General features: G+C 39.9%; 1 protein-coding gene across 1 annotated transcript; it reads right to left on the reverse strand.

Moving 5' to 3' along the window:
• Positions 1 to 14,473: 14,473 nt before the first annotated feature.
• On the reverse strand, positions 14,474 to 17,805 carry LOC131368799 (fibroblast growth factor 1-like). The gene is made up of 3 exons (XM_058414936.1): positions 16,274 to 17,805; positions 15,321 to 15,424; positions 14,474 to 15,040 (listed from the first exon to the last, which is right to left on the reverse strand). Exons 1-3 carry the CDS (start codon positions 16,425 to 16,427, stop codon positions 14,849 to 14,851), a joined length of 450 nt encoding a protein of 149 aa, XP_058270919.1. The 5' UTR covers positions 16,428 to 17,805; the 3' UTR covers positions 14,474 to 14,848.
• Between the last annotated feature and the right edge of the window lie 5,942 nt (positions 17,806 to 23,747).

Raw genomic sequence — 23,747 nt, forward strand, 5'->3', positions numbered from 1 at the left:
GCTTGAATAAAAGACCTTTTTATGACTTTCCTTCAAAGAGCAACTGGAAGTTCAAAGCACACACAGAGAGAACGAGTCGATGGAAAGTTCAGAATCATATGGAGAGAAAGAGAGAGAGAGAGAGAGACAGAGAGAGGAAGAGAGAGAGAGAGATGCATGGGGGCTGGAAGGCCTCAAAGGGGATTCAATATCACTCATGAAAAAACTTTTCCAACCTGCTCTCACAAGCACTAAATCTTCAGCATGAGATTATCATTTGCATGAAGTTACCTATCACCTTGGTAATGTTCTAAATATACACATCTCAGACTCCTCAAATGGTTGCATATTTTTAAAAATAAAGTGTTCTACCTTTTCCACAGGCTGTAGTTACTCTTTAATTAAAAATCTTCTCTTTCACAAATTATTGCTATGAATATTTGACAGAAAGTAGGAGGCGAGGTGGTGCAGCAGGTAACGTTGCCACCTCATAGCTCCTGGGATCCTGCTTCCATCCTGAGCTCAGGTTTCTGTCTGTGCATGTTCTTCCTGTGTCCATGAGGGTTTCTTTCAGGTTCTCTGAATTCCTCCAACCTCACAAAAACATACCTTGTCTAAGATATAATGAGGCTAGGTGTGAGTGTGTGTGAGGATCACGGCCAGCAAAGGACTGGGTCCCATCTATTGTGTGTCTGTGAGTTTGTATGGATTTTGTGTGTACATTTATATGTTATGTACTCTAGATAATTACAATATTTACATTATTCATTCATTCATGTCCATATATAGTTCCTAATTCAAGAATATTCAACAATTATCCACAATAATGATAATAATAATTTATATCCCTGCTTGCATTTATTCATTGGCCTATTGGTTTAAAAACTGTAATGCTCTCTTCAGGACTTCTGACCACTATGTAAAGATTCTTAAAGGTACACAAGACCCAGATATGGCATGTAGTTTTGGAAATATACAGTATATATGGTCACTATGCACTAGTCTTTGAGCCCAATAACTAGAACACTTCTGCCTTTAAGAGTAAAGCATAGATTCTGAATTTATATATCTGGCATAAACAACATGTCCTGGGTTAATAGTGAAATAAAGCATTGTTTAAGACAGCAATAATCTTTTTCAAGTACAAATGCATTTAAGATTTAAGGTTAGGGTCATAATATATGACGTATAACAGCAAGAAAATTTCTGTTGAAATATTGAAATGAGGTATGTGCCAGGCAGAACCGGTGTTTTTATTTATGGATATGACAAAAAGTACTTAATAGCTTCTGTACTTGAAATATTGTCATAGTTGAGCAACAGTGAGGTACTACTGATGTACAGCATATGGCAATAACCTCGCCTGAAATCTATCCTTTAATTCTGTGAGAAAGGAGATGAAATTCGCTGAGTTTGTTATCGGTTTGCGCAGGTCTCAGTCCGAGCCACTAAACAGCTGATGCGATGGCTCTCCTAACCCTCAGCTGAAACCGTATCGGGTCACCCGTGCCATTATATAAATAGAAAGGTCCAATTTCCGCTTGGTGATATATAATGCAGGTATCTCCTTACAGAAAGCCCTCCCTCCGGGGGTGGCTGTGCGCCTCTGCAGTGCCTCCTGAAATCCCTCAACCTTTAATCCCCTTAGCAACAAGGGTCTGTTTCTCTGCTTAGACTGAAGTAGGCCTCTGAGGCCTAGTGTATGCCTCAGCCTGTAGGCCAAGAGCCTCCTGTTTACAATTTCCTTATTCCTGTTTTTAATGTTGCTCTGAGAGCAGCCACAAAGGGCCAGTTTTGTCTAGCAGGAACAAGGGAGCTATTAGAGGAGAGATGGAGGGAGGAAGGAAGGAAGGGGAGATTCAGCGAGGGTAGGAGGAGGAGGGGGGAAATGGGTGCCCCAGGGGGGATTAGCTAGTGCAGCTGCTCCCTTTGGGGCAAGATATGAGAGGCATTTTTATATCAGGAAATATTACAATGCAGGACATTTAGCATACATGTCCATACGGGAAGTGGGGCAGGTTAGAAGTTTTTGCCCTCCGTGCCCTTCCAGTCCGAATGCAGGGTTATGGTTCTGTCCTCGTAAACAGGAGGTCATCGGCTCTGAATTGTTTCCTGAAGATATGACTGAGTGGATCAATAAGGCAGCGCACAAAGCGCATCTGTCGGAGCCCACACAAGTGATAGCATTCATCAGAAGATCTAGAGAGGAAGTGTGTGTGTGTGTATGTGTGTGTGTGTGTGTGTGTTTACTGGATAATGTCTACTGTATTTTGTTGGTCCAAATGATGAGATAGCTTAATAATAAATCAGGAACACAATTAAAAAGCATGTAGTTTTTCCTCAACTCTAAAGCTCCAAGCGTGCAAAAATGTAATGTAATATATTTAGTAATATATATTTTTAAAATGATTCCTGTGATCCTTAAATCACTCTAACAACAGTAAGGACTAATGATCAGAGTCATGAAGCAGCATGTCATCTTCTCTCCTCTTACAAAAATGTACAACTGCTATACAAATTTGTGGGTTTTTTTTAAAAAATAGAAACGAAAAGAAGTGAAGCTTCTTCCTTTGGTGTTATCTCCTGGGTTTGTCCCCAGGGAAGCTCAGGATCAGGCAAATCCTGCAGCAGGCTTGTCTGTGGAAAAGCACCGTGAGTTTTTCTTCTAACCATATGGCAGCCATTTGTCTTGAGCAGTTCTGCCGGACATAATATGAAAAAAAGGAGCATAACGCACTGGGACATGATCTCCAGAGGGCTGGTGTCCTTCACGTTCAAGAGAAAAGAGAGAGAGAGAGAGAGAGAGAGAGAAAGTAAACTGTGACATACACGTCTGGAGAACTCATGTAGTCCTTAATAAAAACAAGCCCAGGAAACTAATTCCATCTGTTTGTTTGGAGTTCATACTGCACCGGAACTATCAGCAAATCACAAAATGACATCAACAAAAAAAAAAAAAGATCTAATGATTTAGATGTAAAGTCAAGGAGATGAGCATCAATCCAGTTTATCGTTTCAGGCAGTGTTCAGGAAAGTTCTGTGCTAAAACTAAGAAGGTTGTGAGTTCAAATCCACTGTTAAGCCCTTAAGCAAAACTTTTAACCCCCAAAGGCTCAGCTACAGTATGTGCTTGGATTATGTTTCGTTTCTTTGGATAAAAATGTCTGCCAAGTCCATAAATGTAAACTTTCAGCTAGAAGCACTGATTCAGGGAAGAAAATACTGAATAATGTACCATCCCTTTTATCTCTTTTTTCTTTATCCCCCTCTGTTTTGACTTTCTCTCCCCAGACTGTTCCAGACCCTTCCATGTGTGCAAAAAGGATCATAATTAACATTTGCCCAATTCGCTAAGGGACACGCATTCTAAGCCCTTCCTTCCTGCTGCAAGTGGAATTCTCATTAAGTCGTAACTACTTTTCAAGAGCAGCATTCCTGCTCAGAATGCCAGGTCTTTCCAGCAGACCCAGCAAAAAAGAATTTCTTGACTGTGATTTAATTGCGAACTGCTTTGATCAGACATGAAATCATTTAATAAAATAGATCAGGGCCGGGTCATATCTCTTTAAGATGATTTGGATCTCAGATTATAAACTTCCATGTTGAGGCATCAGTACTAAATAAACTAATTGTGTCATTTGTCACATTTGGAACGTTTCTATTTATTTCGAATTTTTATCAAGGGAGCAAATTTGCTTGATTTGATTAAGAGCTTGGCAAATTTTAACACGTTTATTATTGTTGTGAGTGAAACGGAGGCCAGGGATCTGTTGGAGGAACTTGATGCTCATCTCCTCGGTGCTCCTCAGAGCTGGCCACGTCCTTGCTCCTTTTACCTGACTGAATGGAGGAGACTGGGTTAATTAGGATTCAGCACTTCCCTACTTGGCTCATTTAGTAATTTGTCTGGCTCCTTTCCTCCTTCCCTTCGTCCTGTAAAATGATCCTTCTACATAATTTGCCCCAACCCCCCCGCCAACTTCCCCCATAAGGTGGATGCTAATCCTGTAAGAACCACAAAGAGGAAAGCTGGAGGCACGAAATCTAAACACGGAAGGCGGAAAGCCACCTCTTCTAGTGGAAGGGTACAAACATACCCACATGCACCCCGGTGTGTATAAAACCAGCACTGTCATAGCGAGCCAGCTGAAGATCCAAACATCAGATATGCCTTATCTGACTCGTGTTAGCTTTCAAATTCTAATTTAAACACTGGTTCACAAAAATAAAGCCCAAACTAAGTTGATAATGTTTTCGACAGTGTGATTTGGTTGATAATGTGGCAAACTTCGCAAGAAGTTATATCCATCATATCCTCATGTTTTTCTCACATTGGCTCTGGTCCCGTGCTGACCAGCAGCTCACTGGTGCATGGGGATGACCGAGGGGCCAAATGGGGACCGGAGGCACGCTTCTAGACTTGTGGATGAGGCAGAAAATGCATTATGGACTGTAATGGTTGGCTGATCACTCCCATTCATGCCATGAGCTGCTCACAAAAGAAGCAGGGCTGAGTTCAAATAATACAACTGCTCCTCCCTACTGACCCTAACCCCCTCCCGGGCCTGTTTAGATGTTCATGAGGCACTATTGGTGGCAGGACAGAATGTGTGACCGCTATTCTGGGCCTGGGGTTTGTACCAGCGGTGAGCAGCAGGCCTACTTCCTGTGTTCTATAGAACATGCTGCTTAGTGCCAGGAAATGAAGCCTAAAATGCGGAAAGGAGATGCAGCGCTTATCATCCAAACAGCACTTTTTCTTTAAAAAAAAAGCATTTAAGGTGTTTTTGTTAAAAGCATTAGTCCATTTGTAAATGGATCAATAGCATCTGATCAATAGTAACCCAGGAAATGTTTTTTGTTGTTGTTCATTGTTGCTTTTTTAACGTCAAGGCACATCAGTAATCTTTAACAGGAAAACAGCACTTTCTTCCCCTCTGTTTTTTACAGCTATTTAGAGATCACTAACTGCATAAGAATTCCATACTGGGCATCTCTACCATTACTCTGTTCCTGTCTCATGTCCCCGACTCAGTTCCTGATTGTTCAATCCATTCTTTACTAGGAAATCAGACTATTACAAATATTTGACGTAAAATAAGTCCATGTGATGTAGTATCATGATCAAATGGCTGCTGCTTTAACGTGGGATTGGTGTCTGATTCTGTTAAAAAAAATAAAACCCTCCAGATTCCTCCTCCAGTTTCCTCTGATTGTTCATGAGGACAGATGCAGTGTGTCTTTCACGGTGACCTCACATGTTCAGACTTTATTAATGAATCACCTGAGGCTATTCTTAAATCCTTTGTCTGCCAGACGCAGGTGTGTGCTGAGCTTCTTTTTCCTGATGATCTGCGATCACGTGTTCGTCCTACAGAAGTGTTTTTATGTGCAGTGTGTAAAATATTTTCTGTTATAAAACCACAGAAACCAAATTCATTCATTATAAAAATGATTACAGACAAATACACACAGAAAAATCTCTTCTCTTCTCTTCTCTTCTCTTCTCTTCTCTTCTCTTCTCTTCTCTTCTCTTCTCTTCTCTTCTCTTCTCTTCTCCAGTTTCTGTTCACACATGTAAGTTTACTAATCACAAGACATTGGCAGAAAAAGATGTTGTTGCTCTCTGGCTTACCTTTCCCTTTTTTCCCAAAGCGTCTCTCTCTCTCTCTCTCTCTCTCTCTCTCTCTCTCTCTCTCTCTCTCTCTCTCTCACTCTCTGTATGTGTGTATGAGACCGATATCAGCACTTGGAGTCTAAATGGAGCTGTACTTCATCCTGGCGGTTTGCTAGGCCCAGCTGGAAGACAGCGCTCACGGCCCAACCTCAAATTCTCATTTGGAAAACAGATAATACAGAGATTCAGCTGGACGCAATGGGTAATATAACCCACATGTGTGAACCAGATTCCTCTCTCTCTTTCTCTCTCTCTCTCTCTCTCTCTCTCTTTTTCTCTCTCTCTCTTTGTCTGTCTTTCTTTCTCTGTGGCAGACCTCTTTAATATGTAGTAAGAAGACACAAAGGTATGTTCACTGAATCCAGGTGATTCTGTTGGATCATTTCCTAAAGCCATTGTTTTTATCCTGAGGTGAACTGACTGTGCTATGAAGTTAACATAATTATTTCTCTTTGACGTTTAGAGGATTTATATGCAGCACCAAAACATCTGCTACATGCAGGATTGTATAAATGACCTGATATGGTCTACATCCTGACAAACAAGGACTCTACATTTTGTTTGTGTGATTCGTCTGATGCTCACTAACCTTTAACATGTTACCTCATTCAAAACAACATTCCATGTTTTACTTCCTTCCTCACATGTGTGTGCAATGCTTCACTCTCTCTCTCTCTCTCTCTCTCTCTGTGCAGATTGAGGGTCCAGGGGGAGTGGAGGGTTCATGGCTGATAAGGCTGATGTCATTCCTAAACTTCCTGTGGATGTGAGTAACTGTACACGCTGTGCTCAGGGGCACGGCAGGGGAGCAACTATAAAAAGTGCTGTGTGCTTGTCACACACACACACACACACAAAAAGTTAATGATGTCCTCAGTCTCAAATCACGACTGCATTTCCTTCAGGAGAGATGAAGTCTCAGAGCGAGATTATTGCTTAATATCTGATTATTTAGGGTTTTTTTTTGTTGTACATCCAAGATAATTGATTTTTTCAAAACAAACACATCTATTTGCTTTTCCAGTTCCAGTTAGTGATCAAAGATCCACGTAGACAAAATCCTCGTCCTGTTCACTTATCAGATCAGCCGGAGATGATTAATAACGATTGATTAGCCGAATCAGAAGTCACTCTTTATCTCTGTAGGATGTTCTCAATGCTCTATTTTATTCTGTTTTAAATATCAAGAGATGCCTCGTCTTTCACACCGCAAGACATTTCAAGGTGATTAAAGTTTACCTGCTGCTGTAAAACTGCGAGTAAATTCAGTGTGAAGAATTCACAAGAAGCCAAAGCAATACATGACTTTCATTTGTGAAAACTTCAGTTCAATATCCAAAACTTCATGATGTTTCACAGTGTAGGAATTGTTGGCAAATCCAACGGAAAACAAAAATAGAAAAACAGAGAATTTCATTTAAGATCTTAATCAGATTTTAAAATGACTTTACTTCAAGTATTTTCCACACCTAAGGGTTTATTATATTGAACCAAAAAACACTCATGGTTAATAAATGATCTGGATCTGTTATATACGTTTTCAGCTTGATTTTTGTCAGAACGATCTGTTGAATGTTTGCAGAATTTATGTCGAATTACCCGAGTTACCAGCAGGTGAACTGAATATATTTTTTGTGGTTGATTCGAACAAGGTGAAGGTCACAACAAGGTCAAATGTCTGAAATAGGTTTTCTTTAATGGCTTTCTTCCTATTTGCATTTTAAGAGTCAAACAGACTAGTAATAAAAAGGACCTGATAGGATGGAGATCCACACTGCTTGTGTCACTCGTTAAACCTGAGATGTTTATTATGTTTATTATGAGTATTCTGATGCTTAGGTTCAGTCGTGTTGTCACACGAGTTCTCCGGCATCTGCTTGAGGTGGAGGATCTCAAGATTCATCAACATGGGGTTTTTTTCCCCAAACAATTTGGTTAATAAAGATGACTGTTGTCAGGTTCTGATGGTGATCTAGTCATAGAAAATGTTTTAAGTGAGGAATAACACTCTTATACATGTGTATATACACGTTTATAACACTCCTCTACCAAAATAACTACTACTGTGATAATGTGATGTGGCTCAGTTCCAAGCTGCTTTTTGTGTTTTATTCATTAATTTTTTATCAATTTTTACATTTATGAATGAATGAACGCTCATTCAGGTCAATGAGAAAGTTCTCGGTTCTGACGACTTTCCCATTACAGTTATAAAGCACTGATAGTCCTCCTTCAAGAGTAAAATAAACATCTCCTTACAGAAACTGCACCATATCAGTGATTTTTAATCCGTTGATGTGGCGCCTGCGCTGTACACGTCCCTGTGAACGAGATGTTACTATGGAAACTACACCATTTTAGAAGGAGTGCATTAATATAAACCTGTGAACGAACTGTGAAATGCTGGTTATTCTGGACAGCAGCCATGTTGTCTGTCTGTAGATCTGTGTATATGTATCTACCTTTAGTCTGTTAGGTTTGAAATGTAGTCCTGATTGTTTTTATTGCTTTTAGACATTATCAAAGTCTTCATTTTTTCACATGTTGTGTGAATGCCTTCATGCCTTTCAGCAGGGAGGCTATATAAAGTGCACTGTGGTGATTTTCATGTGCAGCTAATGATCAGACTGTTAAAGAAGTGCCTTGTGAACGTCTCGGCCTTAAGGAAATTCTTTAGAAATGATTCTAGACTACATTCTTAAACATAAAGCTGCTGGTTCTTCTGAGCGACGTTATATGGTAAATGAACAATCTTTGGTTTTCTTAACAATAATATTTTTCTACTCAGTGAAACCACAGAGCTGTTTTATTCCTGAACTATCCACGTACTCCGGTCCTGGGTGTATTCCTGGCAAATGCCCAGTGTTCAGGATACACTCCAGACACACCACAAACCCTGACCAGGATACAGCATTTACTGATTGCTCAGAACTAGAGGACCTACTTATGCAGATATCTGTATCTGACACAAAGTGTTTAATAATGTACACACAAGGTTCCTAATAAACTGGCAACAATAGATCAATATATCAAATCAGACCTTTTGATAACCCTACTGATGTTGTTCTTATTTATTCTTCTGTTTTATTCATTCGTTCATCCTGCAGGTTTTGGGTCTGTATTTAGATTCTCATTTTTGAATTTCAACTTATTTGTTTTCCGTAGCTTTACTTTAGTTACTGAATAAAATATTTTACATCATTCTCTTTGTCTGCTCTCTTGAATCATCATTTTCAGTGTTATAGTTTTGCTCTTTTATATTTTTCCAGAGCTTCTAATGTTCACTGTTCCACAAAACTGTTTCGCAGTTTACTCCTAATTCATCTTTTCATCCTTCTGTCTTCCTCCTCTCTCCCATCATGAGCTCTGAAGGGGGCTGAAAATCTTGGCATGATTTAAGAGCAGATGAATAAAACCTATGTGACTCCTATGTGCTTTCAACTGCCTCTGCATACAAATTGAAGGGTTGAGCAGTGAAGTGTGAGTCCGAGTCCACCAGCTGGGCCTCAGGGTCTGCTGTTCTGCTCTAGTCTAGCATAGCACTGCTCCTTTCCATCTGCAATGTGTCCCACAATTAGAAATCCTGACACTGCACCCATTCCCCTACTTTCCACCTATAGCTGTGAATTGAAGTGGAAAGAAAAGACTTAACACAAGGGCCAAAAGCAAACAATTTCTTTTATCTGGCTTTACGGCTAACTCACTCTCAGACTGCGTGGCTGTGAAGAAAACTGGCCTCAGATGGACTGCAGAGAGCGTGATAGAACTAGAGCGAGGTCACTGACGGGAAGTCAAGATTGGAAGGATAAGGAAGGAGATAGTTGGACAAAAATGGAACAAGAGATCACGCTCGCAGGATACAGGGTCATCTCTCATACAGATCTGTCTCCTGAATCTAAGCCTAGAGCTCTCTGGCCACTTCCCGTCCGGAAGCTCAGAGTCTTCCCTGGACGACTCCTTAAAGAGCTCCGCTCTGGCAGAAAGCCTGCAAGCCTGAAGTCCTCACTGCGCACCACTCAACACACCCGTCCAAGCCCCAAACCGAGCCTCCATCACATTCCCATTAACCTTTCTAGCAGAGACAGGCTGCGTAAAGCCAACAGTTCCTGACAGCTTCCGGATCAGCCCACTCCTCTGCGAGGCAACGACAGAGCGGTTTACATTCACACGGGTAGAAATGTGAGAAGAATTATTCTGACAAAGGAATTTAACTTTTTTAGAATGTAGTGATTTGAATAAAATGGTGGCGTTGGATTGGGAGAGTATCCCAGGAACACTGGGTGTGAAATGGCAATGCACCATAGACTGATCTCCTGTCTCTCTGCATCATACACACACACACACACACACACACACACACAGTTGAGTGCAGATTATTCCAGATCCAAGCTTCTTACTGTCGTGTTTTTTCACAGCGTGAGGAAATCCAAGTGGACATGGAGAGATCATGTGACGCTCCACACAGTCAGTAACCCGAACTAAAACCAGGGTCGATGGAGCTGTAAAAATCCACATGGAAATGAGAATGAAAGTTTTCCCCATTATAAATAATACATATTAACAGCATCTGTTCTCTTTAATGTATAAATACTAAACAAGACAAGAAAAGAATTTCCGTTATTCCCCCATACAAATGCCCTGGCCGAGGCCCCGGATGCTAATGGCGTAATTGTAAAGGTCTTGAACAGTGCTGACTTTATTTGGTTCTGTTTTCTTTCCCTTTTTGGTAAATAAATTAGACCTAATTCTGACTAATTCTGCAATGGCCTTGGCCTTCGCTTATACTCAGGAATTGTTCATTGTTGTCTGAGATCTCCCTGGCGCAAACTTTGAAATTAGGCCTTCGAGCATCAGACACTTTAGCTGTCTGTGAATTAAAGTGAGATTGGAGCAAATGGTGGAAATTGACTTATTGGAAACGGTCAGTTTTCAGGACTCTCTGTGGGAGTAAGCTGAGTCCCACTCCACCCCCTTACTGAGACAATGGGTCACTTTTTCAAAAAAAAAAAAAAGTGACCTATTTAGATGTTCCTGTGAATAAAGGGGATAATTATAGGAGCTCTTGTGCTCTTTCACAGGAGAGGATGTGGCCGAAAAAAGAATGAAAGAAGGAAAGGGAAGTTGGGAAAGGGTGGTGGCAGGGTGGTCAGGAGGAAACGTACAAAAGTGACATCATAAAGGAGAGGAAATGCTGTGCTTCACCTTGGAATGTGAAACATGTGCTGAAAATAGAGGCTCTGAATGTGCAGGGTTTGTTTGTCAATAGGTTAAAAAGAGGGTCAGACAATAGCAGGAATGTGAAAAAGGAAGCGATGTTTGCACGAGAGATTGAAGATAGTACGATTCTCCAATTCACAGACAGCTGTGAGAACAAGACTAACTGTGGAAATCTTCATCAGCCCCAAAACCATGTGTACCACCATGACAGACTGTACGCGTTTCTGACCTTACTCCAGCTCCTGTGGAAAAAAAACAGGGACTTAGTCATTAGATGTCATTAGATTAGACGTGTGTAAATAATTTCAGCATCCTGAGGATGACAGTAAAGCATGACTGAGGCAGGAATGAAGTTTTGCCATATCCCAGTCCTGCGCTCCTGCCAAAGGTTTAAAAAAACAGGAAAGATAAACGAGGCACGCTGGACTTCCTGGACATCAGCCCTGAGATGTAATACAGGCTGCTCCTCCACATGCGGAGGTCCATCTCAAAGAGCCAGGACTCAACATGATGCGAAGAAAATCGAATAACTACAGCATGAGCCTGTCTCTGTGACCACATACTTCTTCATGACCTGTATAAATACTTTGATTTGTACTAAAGGGAGTCATGAGATGATTAAACAGGAAGTGAGACGCTCGTGCTGACACTGTGAAACAATAATGATGTAAAAATATTGAACGGAAAATCACACAATGCCTTCAATACTTAAAACAGTAAGAAGTCTGTAAATATTTTATTCGTAGTGACCTGCGTAAATAAATACTGCATGGATGTTTGATTGAAAATATATGTATTTTGCACAACTCTATAAATATTTTGTATATTCAGTCGAGGTTCCCAGAGATGGAAAGAAACGTCCGAAAACAATCATATGACCCACTTTTTGAGAGCTAACAGTGAGATGTAATAGTTAAATGATCTTAGTGATCAGGAACCATGGTAGCTTTCCTGTAGAATTTATTTATGTTACTACATTATAGTAAATTATCATGACTTCATTAAAATCATTATGGCTTAACAACAGAAATCTCCAAAACACAATATAAATCTGAAGAATATCTGTGCAGAACATCACTGAGGCTAGAGCCGTGGTTTATTCTCCAGGCATGCAAGGCACACTGGGAGGAATTCTCCTTTCTGTCAGTGGCCTGCCCTTCACTCTCCCCACAGCCTTCTGCTTTGTGCAGATGCCAAGCTGATGGTAAGCACATGAACAGATGGTATTCTGTCTTTAAAGAGATAGTTGGGCCAAGCACTCTAACATGGCTAATGGTGAACAGAAGCCAGGACGACCTCAGCAGTGGCCATCAGAATGGACACCATCGGTCCAGTTCAGTTAGCTATCTGAATTTTTTTGTTGTCGTGGTCATGTAGTGTGTGTCTTCTCTCATATTCCTGAATGGACAGAAGGGAAGTGAACAAGTTCAAACATGCGTGATAGTGATAAGAGTTTCGTTTTCAGTCTGAGACGGTGGTCCAGAGGGTCCTCTACCTATAGGATGCCTCTGTGTGTGTGTGTGTGCTCTGAGGTAACAGAGGAGTGTTTGTGCAATTTACAGGGGATTTGTCTTCCGGCCTGACACGGGTCTGTCAAAGTGTTTTATGGTGCTGGTATCTTGGCTGCAGCTGTGTTTGGGGACTCCCAGAGGAAGCTATTGCTTGTTCAGTTTACAGTGAATAGCTCTCTTCCTGCTCTGACTGTGGACCTAGAGGCTGGAGGCCAGAGTGCAGAACAGTGTGTGTGTGTGTGTGTGTGTGTGTGTATCTGTGCATGGTTTAGTCGTCCCTCATGTCTGCGTGGGTGGATATGCATTTTGCACATCTGTTTGAGTCTATGGGGTTTTTGTATCTCTGTAAAGCTGAAAACTCAACACATGTCTGCTAATGGGTTTGGAATGAGCTTCTCCTACTTGTGATTCAGCACGCCGATGTGACTCGTCCACAGCGGGGGGCCTGATTTCCTACAGTCACAGCTGCTGTTGGCCATTTGCCTCAGCTGCTTCACACCACCTTAAATGAGGACATGATTATCATCGAGCCATTTTGAAGAGTCTACTCAGAATTCTGTCACTGAAATGGAGATATGAATTAAAATAATATCTAAAAATAAAAGATTATTTTAAAAAATTTATGATGTTATGTTATTAATGAAGAGATGGACATGCTTTAGGGTTTGATATATATATATATATATATATATATATATATATATATATATATATATATATATAAATAATGAAAAATATATAATAAAACTGATTACAAAGAAGAAGAAGAAGAAGAAGAAGAAGAAGAAGAAGAAGAAGAAGAAGACAAATCTCTTTTGACTAACACCCTGAAAGATTGCCTATAACAAAGTGAAGGTTTCAAACCCATGATCAGAATCAGATACAACACTGCCATCTAATGGACGATTTGTGTCACGTAAAATCCCACCTCTTGTATCATTTTATCATTTTATTTCCTGAACTAATCCGTCGCCTATACAGGGTTTTGTGTGTCTGCGTTTAGATTGTGTAGCACTTTTTAAGAGCAGAGGTTAAGGATGTGGTTAGGGCTGTACAGTAGAGATGAAAGAGCTGTGATCAGAGAGTGTCTTTGTGTATTTAGTAAAACCTTTCACCCTAACAGCTTGCTGATGAGCGACCCTGACCCCTGACCCTGGGTCCTTAAAGTCTGGACGTTTAAAGAAAGCCTTGTTCTCTTTGTACCCTTGCACATTACACACCAACCCAGTGTCTTCTGATATTACTCACACTGTCCAAAGCAACTGTGCTGATGAATTAATAATAATATTGATATGCAACTCTGTGTTCAGGGCCTGGGGTAGGTCTAGCCGTAATCTGTGAATGGTACCGATGATGATGAAGTATACAGAAGGACCGTTTTTAAAGTATCAAAAATACTCACAAGTCACCTTACTAGCTAATCAATTACTTACATATCAACTTAATAATAGATCAGCTGTCTGTCCTTCCTTCATAACTAAATTGTAATCTACTATAATCCATAAAAAAAATCATTATTGTTGCCTTTTAAATCTTCACACAACAGATTATTATCAAAGTAAGGTTCTGTTCAGTTATAAAGTACAGCATAACCTACTTCCTGTCGCCCAAATAACCTCCTGCAAGCAAAAATAATATATACATTAGTCACAAGAAGGGGGGTGATACTTCATTCTGAAAAATCTGAGACTGAGCTACTCTGTGCATGTGTGTGTGTGTGTGTGCAGATTCTAGACATCAAAATGTGTACATTGTGTTTGTGAAGGGAAAAAAACAAGGGAAGAGGTTTGGGGGAAAGAACAGCTATTACTAGTAAAGCATTTTTCACCTGTTATTTCTAATTGTTGTAAAATATCTTACTGCTTTTTAATGATTTGTTTCTGTAAATAAATATTATAATGTCTCTTGCTCTAACAGAACTGATGTGCTATAAAACCACTATGTAAACACTATGTTCTTTAAATCTCACCTGCACTTCTTATTTCTCTGATTAAGCTAACATGCTTACACAAGTGATTACAAAAACATATCCGGTTCGATATCTTTTGAATGATCAGTTTGAATATGAAAAAGACAATAAAAAGTTTTATTAATACCAAAATACATTTGATCGCAATTTAAAAGTACAATAGCACAAAGGGGAAAATATACAATATTACACAGAAGGTGATTTAGCAAGCTTATACATGAAATTACTCTTATTTTCTAGTGACTTAAATTACTATATACATCAAAACAATAAATTAATAAAACAGCGATCTCTTTTCTAGATTCAAGATTACTGTTCTATACTCGAAACTTAGAAAATCACAGACCTCATGCTGCTGCGTGTTATATACTGAGCTTCTCAGACCCAAACATCAAGACTCGTGGCTCTAGTGCTGATCACATGTCCTATTATTAAGTGTTTGGTGATTTTGACATTAATCACATTTTAGAAATTGAAATATATGACATATCATGATCACTGTGCAGGAATGGGCAGGAAGTAGACAGCATTCTGGCCTCTGTGGGTCTTCGGGCCTCTTTTCATCTGGCCGTTTTTCTTGATGCCGACGTACCAGACCCCGTGCTCCTGATGCTTGTGTGAACTGTAGGTGTTGTAGTGGTTCTCCTCCATTTTCTCCATGAAATAGCACTCGTCGTTCAGCAGGGACTGTTATATCAGAGCAGAAGAACAGACGAGTGAAGCGTGTGGCTTAAAGCTCGTATACACGGACACAATACGAGTCATAGTCATTAGAACAAGTTTGAACATTTCTTATTGCATCATTTTACAGGCTCTGTGGTCTACTATGCTTACTGGAAATTGCCTGTTTAGCATCGCTGTGTGGGTTTTAAAGGAACCGCCCTGTTGCCATTATACACACATGACACACAGTTTTGTTGTTGTTTAGCTGGAAAACAGTGTGAATTTAACTCATGCCCAAACTCACAGTGCCATAAAGCGTTCCACTTCTGTCCATGGCCAGGTAACGCCCCGCCTCCTGACCTCTGATGATCACCACACCTACGCTCACTGCTTTCACCTTTAGCACAGCTGTGAGGAAGAAAAGTGGAGCAAATAAATGTGTTGTCAAGAGGTAACTCTGTTAGCCTCTGTGTCTTTACTTTCACTTAAAACACACAAAGCTGTGATCAGGACTGTAAATGAGCAGTAACCTGACGTGAGGATGATGAGGATAATTTTTTTTATAAATTAATCCGGTGTGACAAAAACACATGCATGCAGACAAATTAAGATATTCATGTTATATTGCATTCTAACAGACACAGACGCAGAAGAGTCATGTTATAAGTTGACACTTACAGTTTACAATTTACTCTCGCTCTCTAAACTCCTTTCACAACACAAATCATTGAGTCACGTTATAAGTTGACACTTACAGGAACGTGTGCACATTATACCGTTATAAATTTACTCTTTCTCTCTCTAAACTCCTTTCACAACATTATATTCCCCCGAAAGTGCTACAAAAAAAGACAGACACGATTCAGCAGAATTGATGTGATGTGAAATCTCAGACTGGGATGAAACTATGATGTCTGTGATCTAATATTTTGTATTGAACATTTATTAAACAGAAAAAAAACCCATGTTAGATGTTTAGTTATGGAGATCAGATGTGAATCTCCACCCAGATTTCTGTAAAGAATTAATGATATGTACCACCTGAGTGACCATTAGAGCTGAGTGTAAACAGTAAAGAGCTCAGACTAACATGAACACCCTGAGATGATGAACAGAAGCCTTACACACACACACACACACACACACACACGGTCACTAGGTGTTAATCCAACACTGGTGCTGTGGAGGTTGTGTAATATGAAGCCTGGTGTTAGTGTGAATATAATAATGGACTTTCTGATATGAAGTTGTTCTTACTGTAAGCGTCGTTCTCCTGCCTGATGCCCTCCACCGCTCCACCGGGTAACACGCGCAAAAAGTGCCCCCCGTTCTTGCAGTAAAGCCGCTTTAAAGTGTCGAGATTAAACGGCGATGGTGACGGTCCGAGGACCGTAACGAGACCGTCCGTCATTCCGCAGATTCAGTCCACAAACCGCTCGACAGGAGCTCGAGCTCTCTCTTTATGAAACGCACCGGTTCCGGGTCCCTCCCGGTGATCTCTCTCTCTCTCTCTCTCTGTGTGTGTGTGTGTGTGTGTGTGTTCACCGCCCTTCTGATTTGACGTAGACCGCTGACCCAAATCCTCCGGTGTGAGTAAAAAGGATGATCATCGACCAGTGAAACGGATGAAACACAAAAACACCTTTCACTCTGTTCATTATTGTCTCAGACTAAAGAAATGGAAGGATTCGGTCAAAATTTGCGTAAAAGTTTCTGATGACTGTCCCATGACCCAAGGTGTCCACCATTTCCACATCATTTTCAATAATACAGAGCAATCGATTTTTTTATTAAATACAGATGTTGTATTACATCACACTTGGACATTTTTTGGGTAAATAAAAACTGACCACTTTTCAAATGAGAAAAAGTAAATAACTCAATTCTGACTGTCAGGAAATAGCTGAGTGTCCAGGAGAACCCGGGGCAGGTTATTAATCTCCAGATTAAATAAAAAACAAGATTTAATACACTTTTAAAGACAAGCTGTTGTCAAGACTTTGATTTTTGCTCTTCATTGTACATTTTATTAGGTTGAAATATATGATTTTATTTTACACATCGCTGTATTTGCATCTGCTGCTCAAACACAATGAAATCTCAGAGGAAATAAACTAAACTTTTACATTCACATTTCTGGCATTTGGCAGACACACATCCAGAGTGACGTAACAAAGTGATTTGAAGTCTCTAACAATGAAAACACTCTAGACTTTGGACGCCATTACAGTAAAACTCTGATTATTAATCTGTTCTTCATTCATTCAGTAAGCACTTTATCTAGCTCAGGGTGGATGTGGAGTTTACTGGAGACACAAAATTGGACAGTTCTCCCATGATATAACAGGGTACTACACACATGCACACACACACACACACACACATACACAGAATCATTTCAGACAATGATCCCAAACCCCAAACCAAAGCACCAAGAGCGGGAGCGATAAAAACAAACAACAGTGGTGAAAGTTCTACAGTGTCCAAGACGAAGTCCAGATCTGAATCCCTGTGAGAATCTGTTTGAAAATTACAGGCAACAAACAACATCCAACCAACCTGAAGAAGCTGGAGCAAAGTCGACAGGAAGAACGAGTGAAAGTCCAGAAAAGTGTGCAGGAGCTGCTAGGAACTTTACTGACCTTAACGCACTTACAGCAGCTACTGCATTGAAACATGCTTTTACCAAGTAGATTACTACCAAAGCAGTAATTTTATATTTTAAAGATCTGCTGACAAATAATGAATTTTGGCTTTGAAACTTCACTTTAAGTGCATACTGTAAATAAAACAAACAAAAAAAAAACACTGACTCAAGTGTAATAACAATGTAATCCTGATCACCTGCTTAGTGAGTCCAGGATCAGTCCAGGATCAGTCCAGGATCAGGATCTCCTCAGTTCACAGCTAGTGTGATGTGCATCTGGATGAGTGCTGTATTACTGTATTATGGAATGTTTCCTGTTTGTCAAAATAACATGAATTCTTGAGTCTTGAGCAAAGAAGCACGCACATTCCAGATGTAAATGTGCAGCTAATCTCAAAAACAAGATTGTAAAATGTGACGGGTTTATGGTTAATCTTATGCAACTTCCACTAATATGATTGCAGAAGCCGTGAGATTTATTATAACCTCTGCTTCATGTCAGTGTGTGTGTCTCTCTCTCTCTCTGCTTCTTAAAGACAAAAAACCCCAATTCTAGCAAAACTTCACTCCACGGACCTACGTGCAACACGCAACGCTCTGTACAGCTCTGGGGTTTTTTGAAAACAGATTTCTTTGACGGAGTAAAAATCAACATAATATGTGGCCATGTAGTTTCTGTGAATCTCTGGATCACACGCTTCATCCAGCTGTCCTGTTATCATTCACGCCTCTGGACTCCATATCCGGAATGTTCTGTGAAGCTTTCAGGCCCTGGGTTTGGAGAGCAGGAGAGAAAAAAAAAAAGAAACCCCACAGAAAGAATGTGAGGCCTCTACCCACAGTGGGGCAAGTTTCCATGTGGCTTCAGTATGGAGACAATCGTATTACTGGAAATGGAGCTTTAGTGCTACACAGGTCTGAGCGAAATACCACACACACACACACACACGAGTGTGTGAGAATAATATCCAACCACCGGAAGACTTCACCTGCAGATGGAAAATACCTGAGTAGTTGCACTTTGTAACTATACTTAGGTTTTGGCTGAATTTATGATTCACTTTGAGACATTTTAACATAATGACATTTTTATAAAAAATAACTTTTTACTCTTTTTTCATTGGCACCTTCAAAACACTCCTTTAGAAATCTCAAAGGTCTCTTCTTCTTTCACCCAGCTGATGACTCTACGCTACACCTCAATCATTTTAGTGTCCAATCCAGGTCATTAATGTGGACTGTAAAATGCTTCCTCATGCTCCACAGTGGAGTTAGCGCTGTAGCTCTCTCCGTGTGTCTGAAGGAGGATAATCCACTGCACTGCAGTGTGGGAGTTGAGGATGAGAATCATAACCCTTACTTCAGACTCTTATCAAATCAGCGTCTCCTTTACTGCAGGAACTTCATCTAAAGCATATTGAGCTGAGTTTGACTAATCTGGTAGCGTTAATTAATTTATTTAGATTAGCATTTATTCCAGTAGCTAATACACTTGGCTAACATCTGGCTTAACTTCTAGCTAACGATAAATATCAGTTATTTACAGATAAATAATAAGTGACGTATACAAGCAACTAACTCACTACAAAATGACATCAGTGGAAATCATCGAACAGTTTTAGATGAGTAATAAAAGTAACTTTTCACATAAAAAAATTTCCAGTAAAAAAACATTTATTGCGTTTAAATAGGGGACTTTTGAAAGAACATTTTTAGCCTCCATGTTAAACTGAATATGAGATTAAACTCATTCCACATCAGAAGAATTTCTCTGCTTTTCTTCTGCCCTTTTCCACAGCCAGTGGGTCATATGAGTTAGACTTGTTTTAGTAAATAAATGAAAGTAAACAGGATTCATTTTGATTTACTAAATTCCTTTGGGGTTAAACAAAACATTAATAGACCAACCCATCGTTTTAATCATACACTAGACTTAGTTATATCACATGGGACTGATGTGTCCGATATAACCGTTCTACCTCAAAGCGATGACATCACAGACCATCACCTCTTAATGTACACTCTACCTGTAGAACATATTAGAAACGTCTCTCCACGTTATAAACTTGGTAGAACTATAACCTCGACCACTAAAGACAGATTTACAAACAATCTGCCAGATCTGTCTCAACTTCTTACTAGACCCCGAAATGCAGATGCACTAGATGAAGTAACCAACAGCATAGGCAATATTTTTACCAGCACACTAGACACTGTTGCCCCCATCCGACTAAAAAAGGTCAGAGATAAAACACCTGCACCATGGTACAATAGTCATACTCACGCCCTCAAGAGAGCAACCCGTAACCTCGAGCGAAAGTGGAGAAAAACCAAATTAGAAGTTTTTAGAATTGCGTATAAAGACAGTCTGGCCAACTATAGACAGGCTCTAAAAGCTGCTAGGGCTGAGCATCTGAGCAATCTGATTGAAATAAACCAGAACAATCCCAGATTCTTATTTAGTACAGTAGCTAAACTAACAAAGCATCATATTTCTGGAGAGAGTATTTCAGCACAGTTTAGTAGTGAGGACTTTATGGATTTCTTCACTAAAAAAATTGATAGTATCAGGAACAAAATATTGGATGTTCAACCACTGACGGCATCCGGTGATCCAGACCACCCTATAGCTCCACATTTAAAGCTACAATGCTTTACCAGCATAGGGCAGGAAGAGCTAGTTAAACTTATCACCACGGCTAAACCAACAACGTGTTTGTTGGATCCAATTCCAACTAGATTTCTGAAAGAAGTGATACATGCAGCTGGAGAGCCTCTTCTTAATATTATTAAGTCTTCGTTATTTCTAGGTCATGTCCCAAAATCTCTTAAGTTAGCAGTTATTAAGCCTCTTCTTAAGAAACCGAAACTGGACCCTGATGAAATATCAAATTACAGACCGATTTCAAACCTTCCGTTTATATCTAAAATATTAGAAAAGGTGGTGTCAGCTCAATTATGCTCCTTCCTACAGGAAAACAATATCCTTGAAGAATTTCAGTCAGGTTTTAGGCCCCATCATAGTACAGAAACTGCACTAGTTAAAATCACTAATGACTTGCTTTTAGCTTCAGACCAAGGCTGCATCTCGATTTTAGTCCTGCTTGATCTTAGTGCTGCATTCCACACTATAGATCATAACATTCTCATAGATCGCTTACAAAATCACATAGGCATGCAGGGACAGGCATTAAAATGGTTTAGATCCTACCTGTCTGATCGATACCACTTTGTAGATTTAAATGGAGAACTGTCCAGTGTAGTGCCAGTGAAATACGGGGTCCCACAAGGGTCAGTTTTAGGACCTCTGCTTTTCTCAGTATACATGCTTCCATTGGGTGACATCATTAGAAGGCATGGGATTAGTTTCCATTGTTATGCCGATGATACCCAGTTATATGTTTCTTCAAAACCAGATGAAATATCTAATTTGTCTAGACTAACTGAGTGTGTTAAAGATATTAGAGATTGGATGACCGATAATTTCCTATTATTAAATTCTGACAAGACAGAGATATTACTTATTGGCCCAAAAACTAGTACAGAGAAGCTCTCACAATTCAGCTTGCATCTAGAAGGATGCACTGTTACTAATAGCCCAACAGTGAAAGACCTGGGTGTAATATTAGACAGCAACTTATCCTTTGAAAATCATATTTCCAATATCACAAAAACAGCCTTCTTCCATCTTAGAAATATTGCCAAACTTAGGAACATTTTATCTGTATCTGATGCAGAAAAACTAGTCCATGCATTCCTGACCTCCAGACTGGACTATTGTAATGCATTACTAGGTGGTTGTCCTGCATCTTCAATAAACAAGCTACAGTTAGTCCAGAATGCAGCCTTCAGAGTTCTTACCAGATCAAGAAAATTTGATCATATAACCCCAATATTATCATCCCTGCACTGGCTACCTGTGAAGTTTAGAATTGACTATAAATTAGCTCTACTCACATATAAGGCTCTAATTGGTTTAGCTCCCACCTATCTCTCCAGTCTCCTAACACGTTACAATCCACCACGCTCTTTAAGATCACAAAATTCTGGACTTTTAGTAGTTCCCAGAATATCAAAGTCCACAAAAGGGGGTAGAGCGTTTTCGTATTTAGCTCCAAAACTTTGGAATAGTCTTCCTGACAGTGTTCGGGGTTCAGACACAGTCTCCCAGTTTAAATGTAGACTAAAGACTTATCTCTTTAGCTTGGCATACATCTAACACTTCCCATAACCTTGTGCCCAAGTACATCTGATTAAATGCACATTCAGCTAGTACTGCTAATATTATGAACAGCAGCTACGCTAATGCTGTTCCATTGTTTCCCTTCTTCTACCCATCCCGAAGCATACAGAGACTGCGCCGGCTCCAGTGGCATCCGGAGATGGACCAGCTCCAGCCGGGTTCTGCTTGTGAGGATTGGGATATTCAAGCAGCGCCATGGACAACAACCTCCTTATTGATTTACATAACACTATACACATGCTGCATCACACAATTGTCACCCAAATGAGGATGGGTTCCCCCTTGAGTCTGGTTCCTCTCAAGGTTTCTTCCTCTTACCATCTAGGGGAGTTTTTCCTTGCCACAGTTGCCTTAGTCACCTCAGGCTTGCTCACTTGGGATAACATCTAGGACTGTCTGTCTGTTTGTCTGTTCATATGTTACGAATTGAAAGAGTCTCTGCTTAATGATGAGCAGCGTCACAGAATCCATTCACACACCAGTGTAAGTGCTAAATATACACCAGGCTTGTGTGTGTGTGTGTGTGTGTGTGTGCGTGTGCTAGTCCCTGTGTTCTTTGGACCAAGTTCACAACTCAGTGCTGTAAAACTCCTGGACTTCAAGACTAGCTCTAACCCTTTAGCCATTATACAGAGTTTGAATCATTGCCATTTGCCCCAGAATGCCCCTCTACCCTGTCAGGTGGAGATTAGGTGGAGGAAAAATGAACAGCTTCATTAGTCGAGGTTTCGCCACTTTTTTTTTATTTATGGGATTCTTTTAAAACATTCAGACTTTTGACAGCATTCACAAACAATTTGAATAAAATATTCAACATCCATCCATCTATTTTCTATACCCGCTTTATTCCTAATTAGGGCCATGGGGATCTGCTGAAGCCTATCCCCGCACACACTGGGTAAAATCTTCAACATATGTAATGTAATGTTGAGGTAAACAATTAGCTATCACTTAGCTATTAATCAATTTAATTAGCTACAGTGTTTGGATAGTTTTAAATTGTTTTTCTTTGAATGTTTAAAATATTAAAAATAATTCATTGTATAATTTTGTATATTGTACATTTTTGATAAGCCAAGACCAGTGTAGAAATTAGCATGTGCTACTTAGCTAGCTATCGAACCTAGCAAGCTGCTCACCAGCATTTAGCTAAGTTAGCTAGCCTAACTTAATGTCAGCTATCTTTATACACTTTTAGAATATAAAACCTTTTCAGATTATCATCTCTCCATTATCGAAACGTCATTTCTAAACTTATTACTCAAGGTTTTTATTTTTATTTTTAATGTTTATTTTATTTTATTTTATTTTTTGACTCAATTTCTTTTTTCTCCTCAGCTGGATGATTAGTCCAGTAGCAGTTTGGACTGATGTCAGTGTGTTGTGTTTAAACCAACAGGCAGCAGTGTGTGTGTGTGTGTGCGTGTGTGTGTGTGTGTGAACTTTTATAAAAGCCTGACGTCAGTCTTCTGAAGTCTTCAAGTCTCTAATCAACTTCATGGCTTGTGGAGAGACACTTTACAGGATGTTAGCCAGTGCACATGCTTAAAACGTTTACATTTACAGCGTTTAACAGACACCATTATCCAGAGGACTGAAGTGCCTTACAGTCTCCATCAAAAACACATACAGGGGCAGGAGAGACGACTGTGACTGAGAAGACTGCAGAGCTAAAACCTGGTTAAAAATTAATTCTAATGTGTGTCAGGGCAAAGGTTGTTGTCCCCCCATCCCCCCCCCCACCCCCCAGGTCACAAAAAGTTCCTTTTTTTACTTTATATAAGTGATGTGCATTTACCATTTTATTATTTATGTTGGATCAGTTATCAGAAAAAAAATCT

This window comes from Hemibagrus wyckioides, linkage group LG18 (genome assembly GCF_019097595.1).
Source record: "Hemibagrus wyckioides isolate EC202008001 linkage group LG18, SWU_Hwy_1.0, whole genome shotgun sequence".
In the NCBI taxonomy this organism is placed as follows: Eukaryota; Metazoa; Chordata; class Actinopteri; order Siluriformes; family Bagridae; genus Hemibagrus; species Hemibagrus wyckioides.

Excerpts from the sequence above, each read along its gene's own strand:
- LOC131368799 (XM_058414936.1), bottom strand. The coding sequence starts at position 16,427 with ATGACGGACGGTCTCGTTACGGTCCTCGGACCGTCACCATCGCCGTTT. Across the intron at positions 15,425-16,273 it reads GCAGGAGAACGACGCTTACA|CTGTGCTAAAGGTGAAAGCA; the intron begins GTAAGAACAACT and ends TCTTCCTCACAG. Across the intron at positions 15,041-15,320 it reads GTGGAACGCTTTATGGCACT|TCCCTGCTGAACGACGAGTG; the intron begins GTGAGTTTGGGC and ends CTGATATAACAG.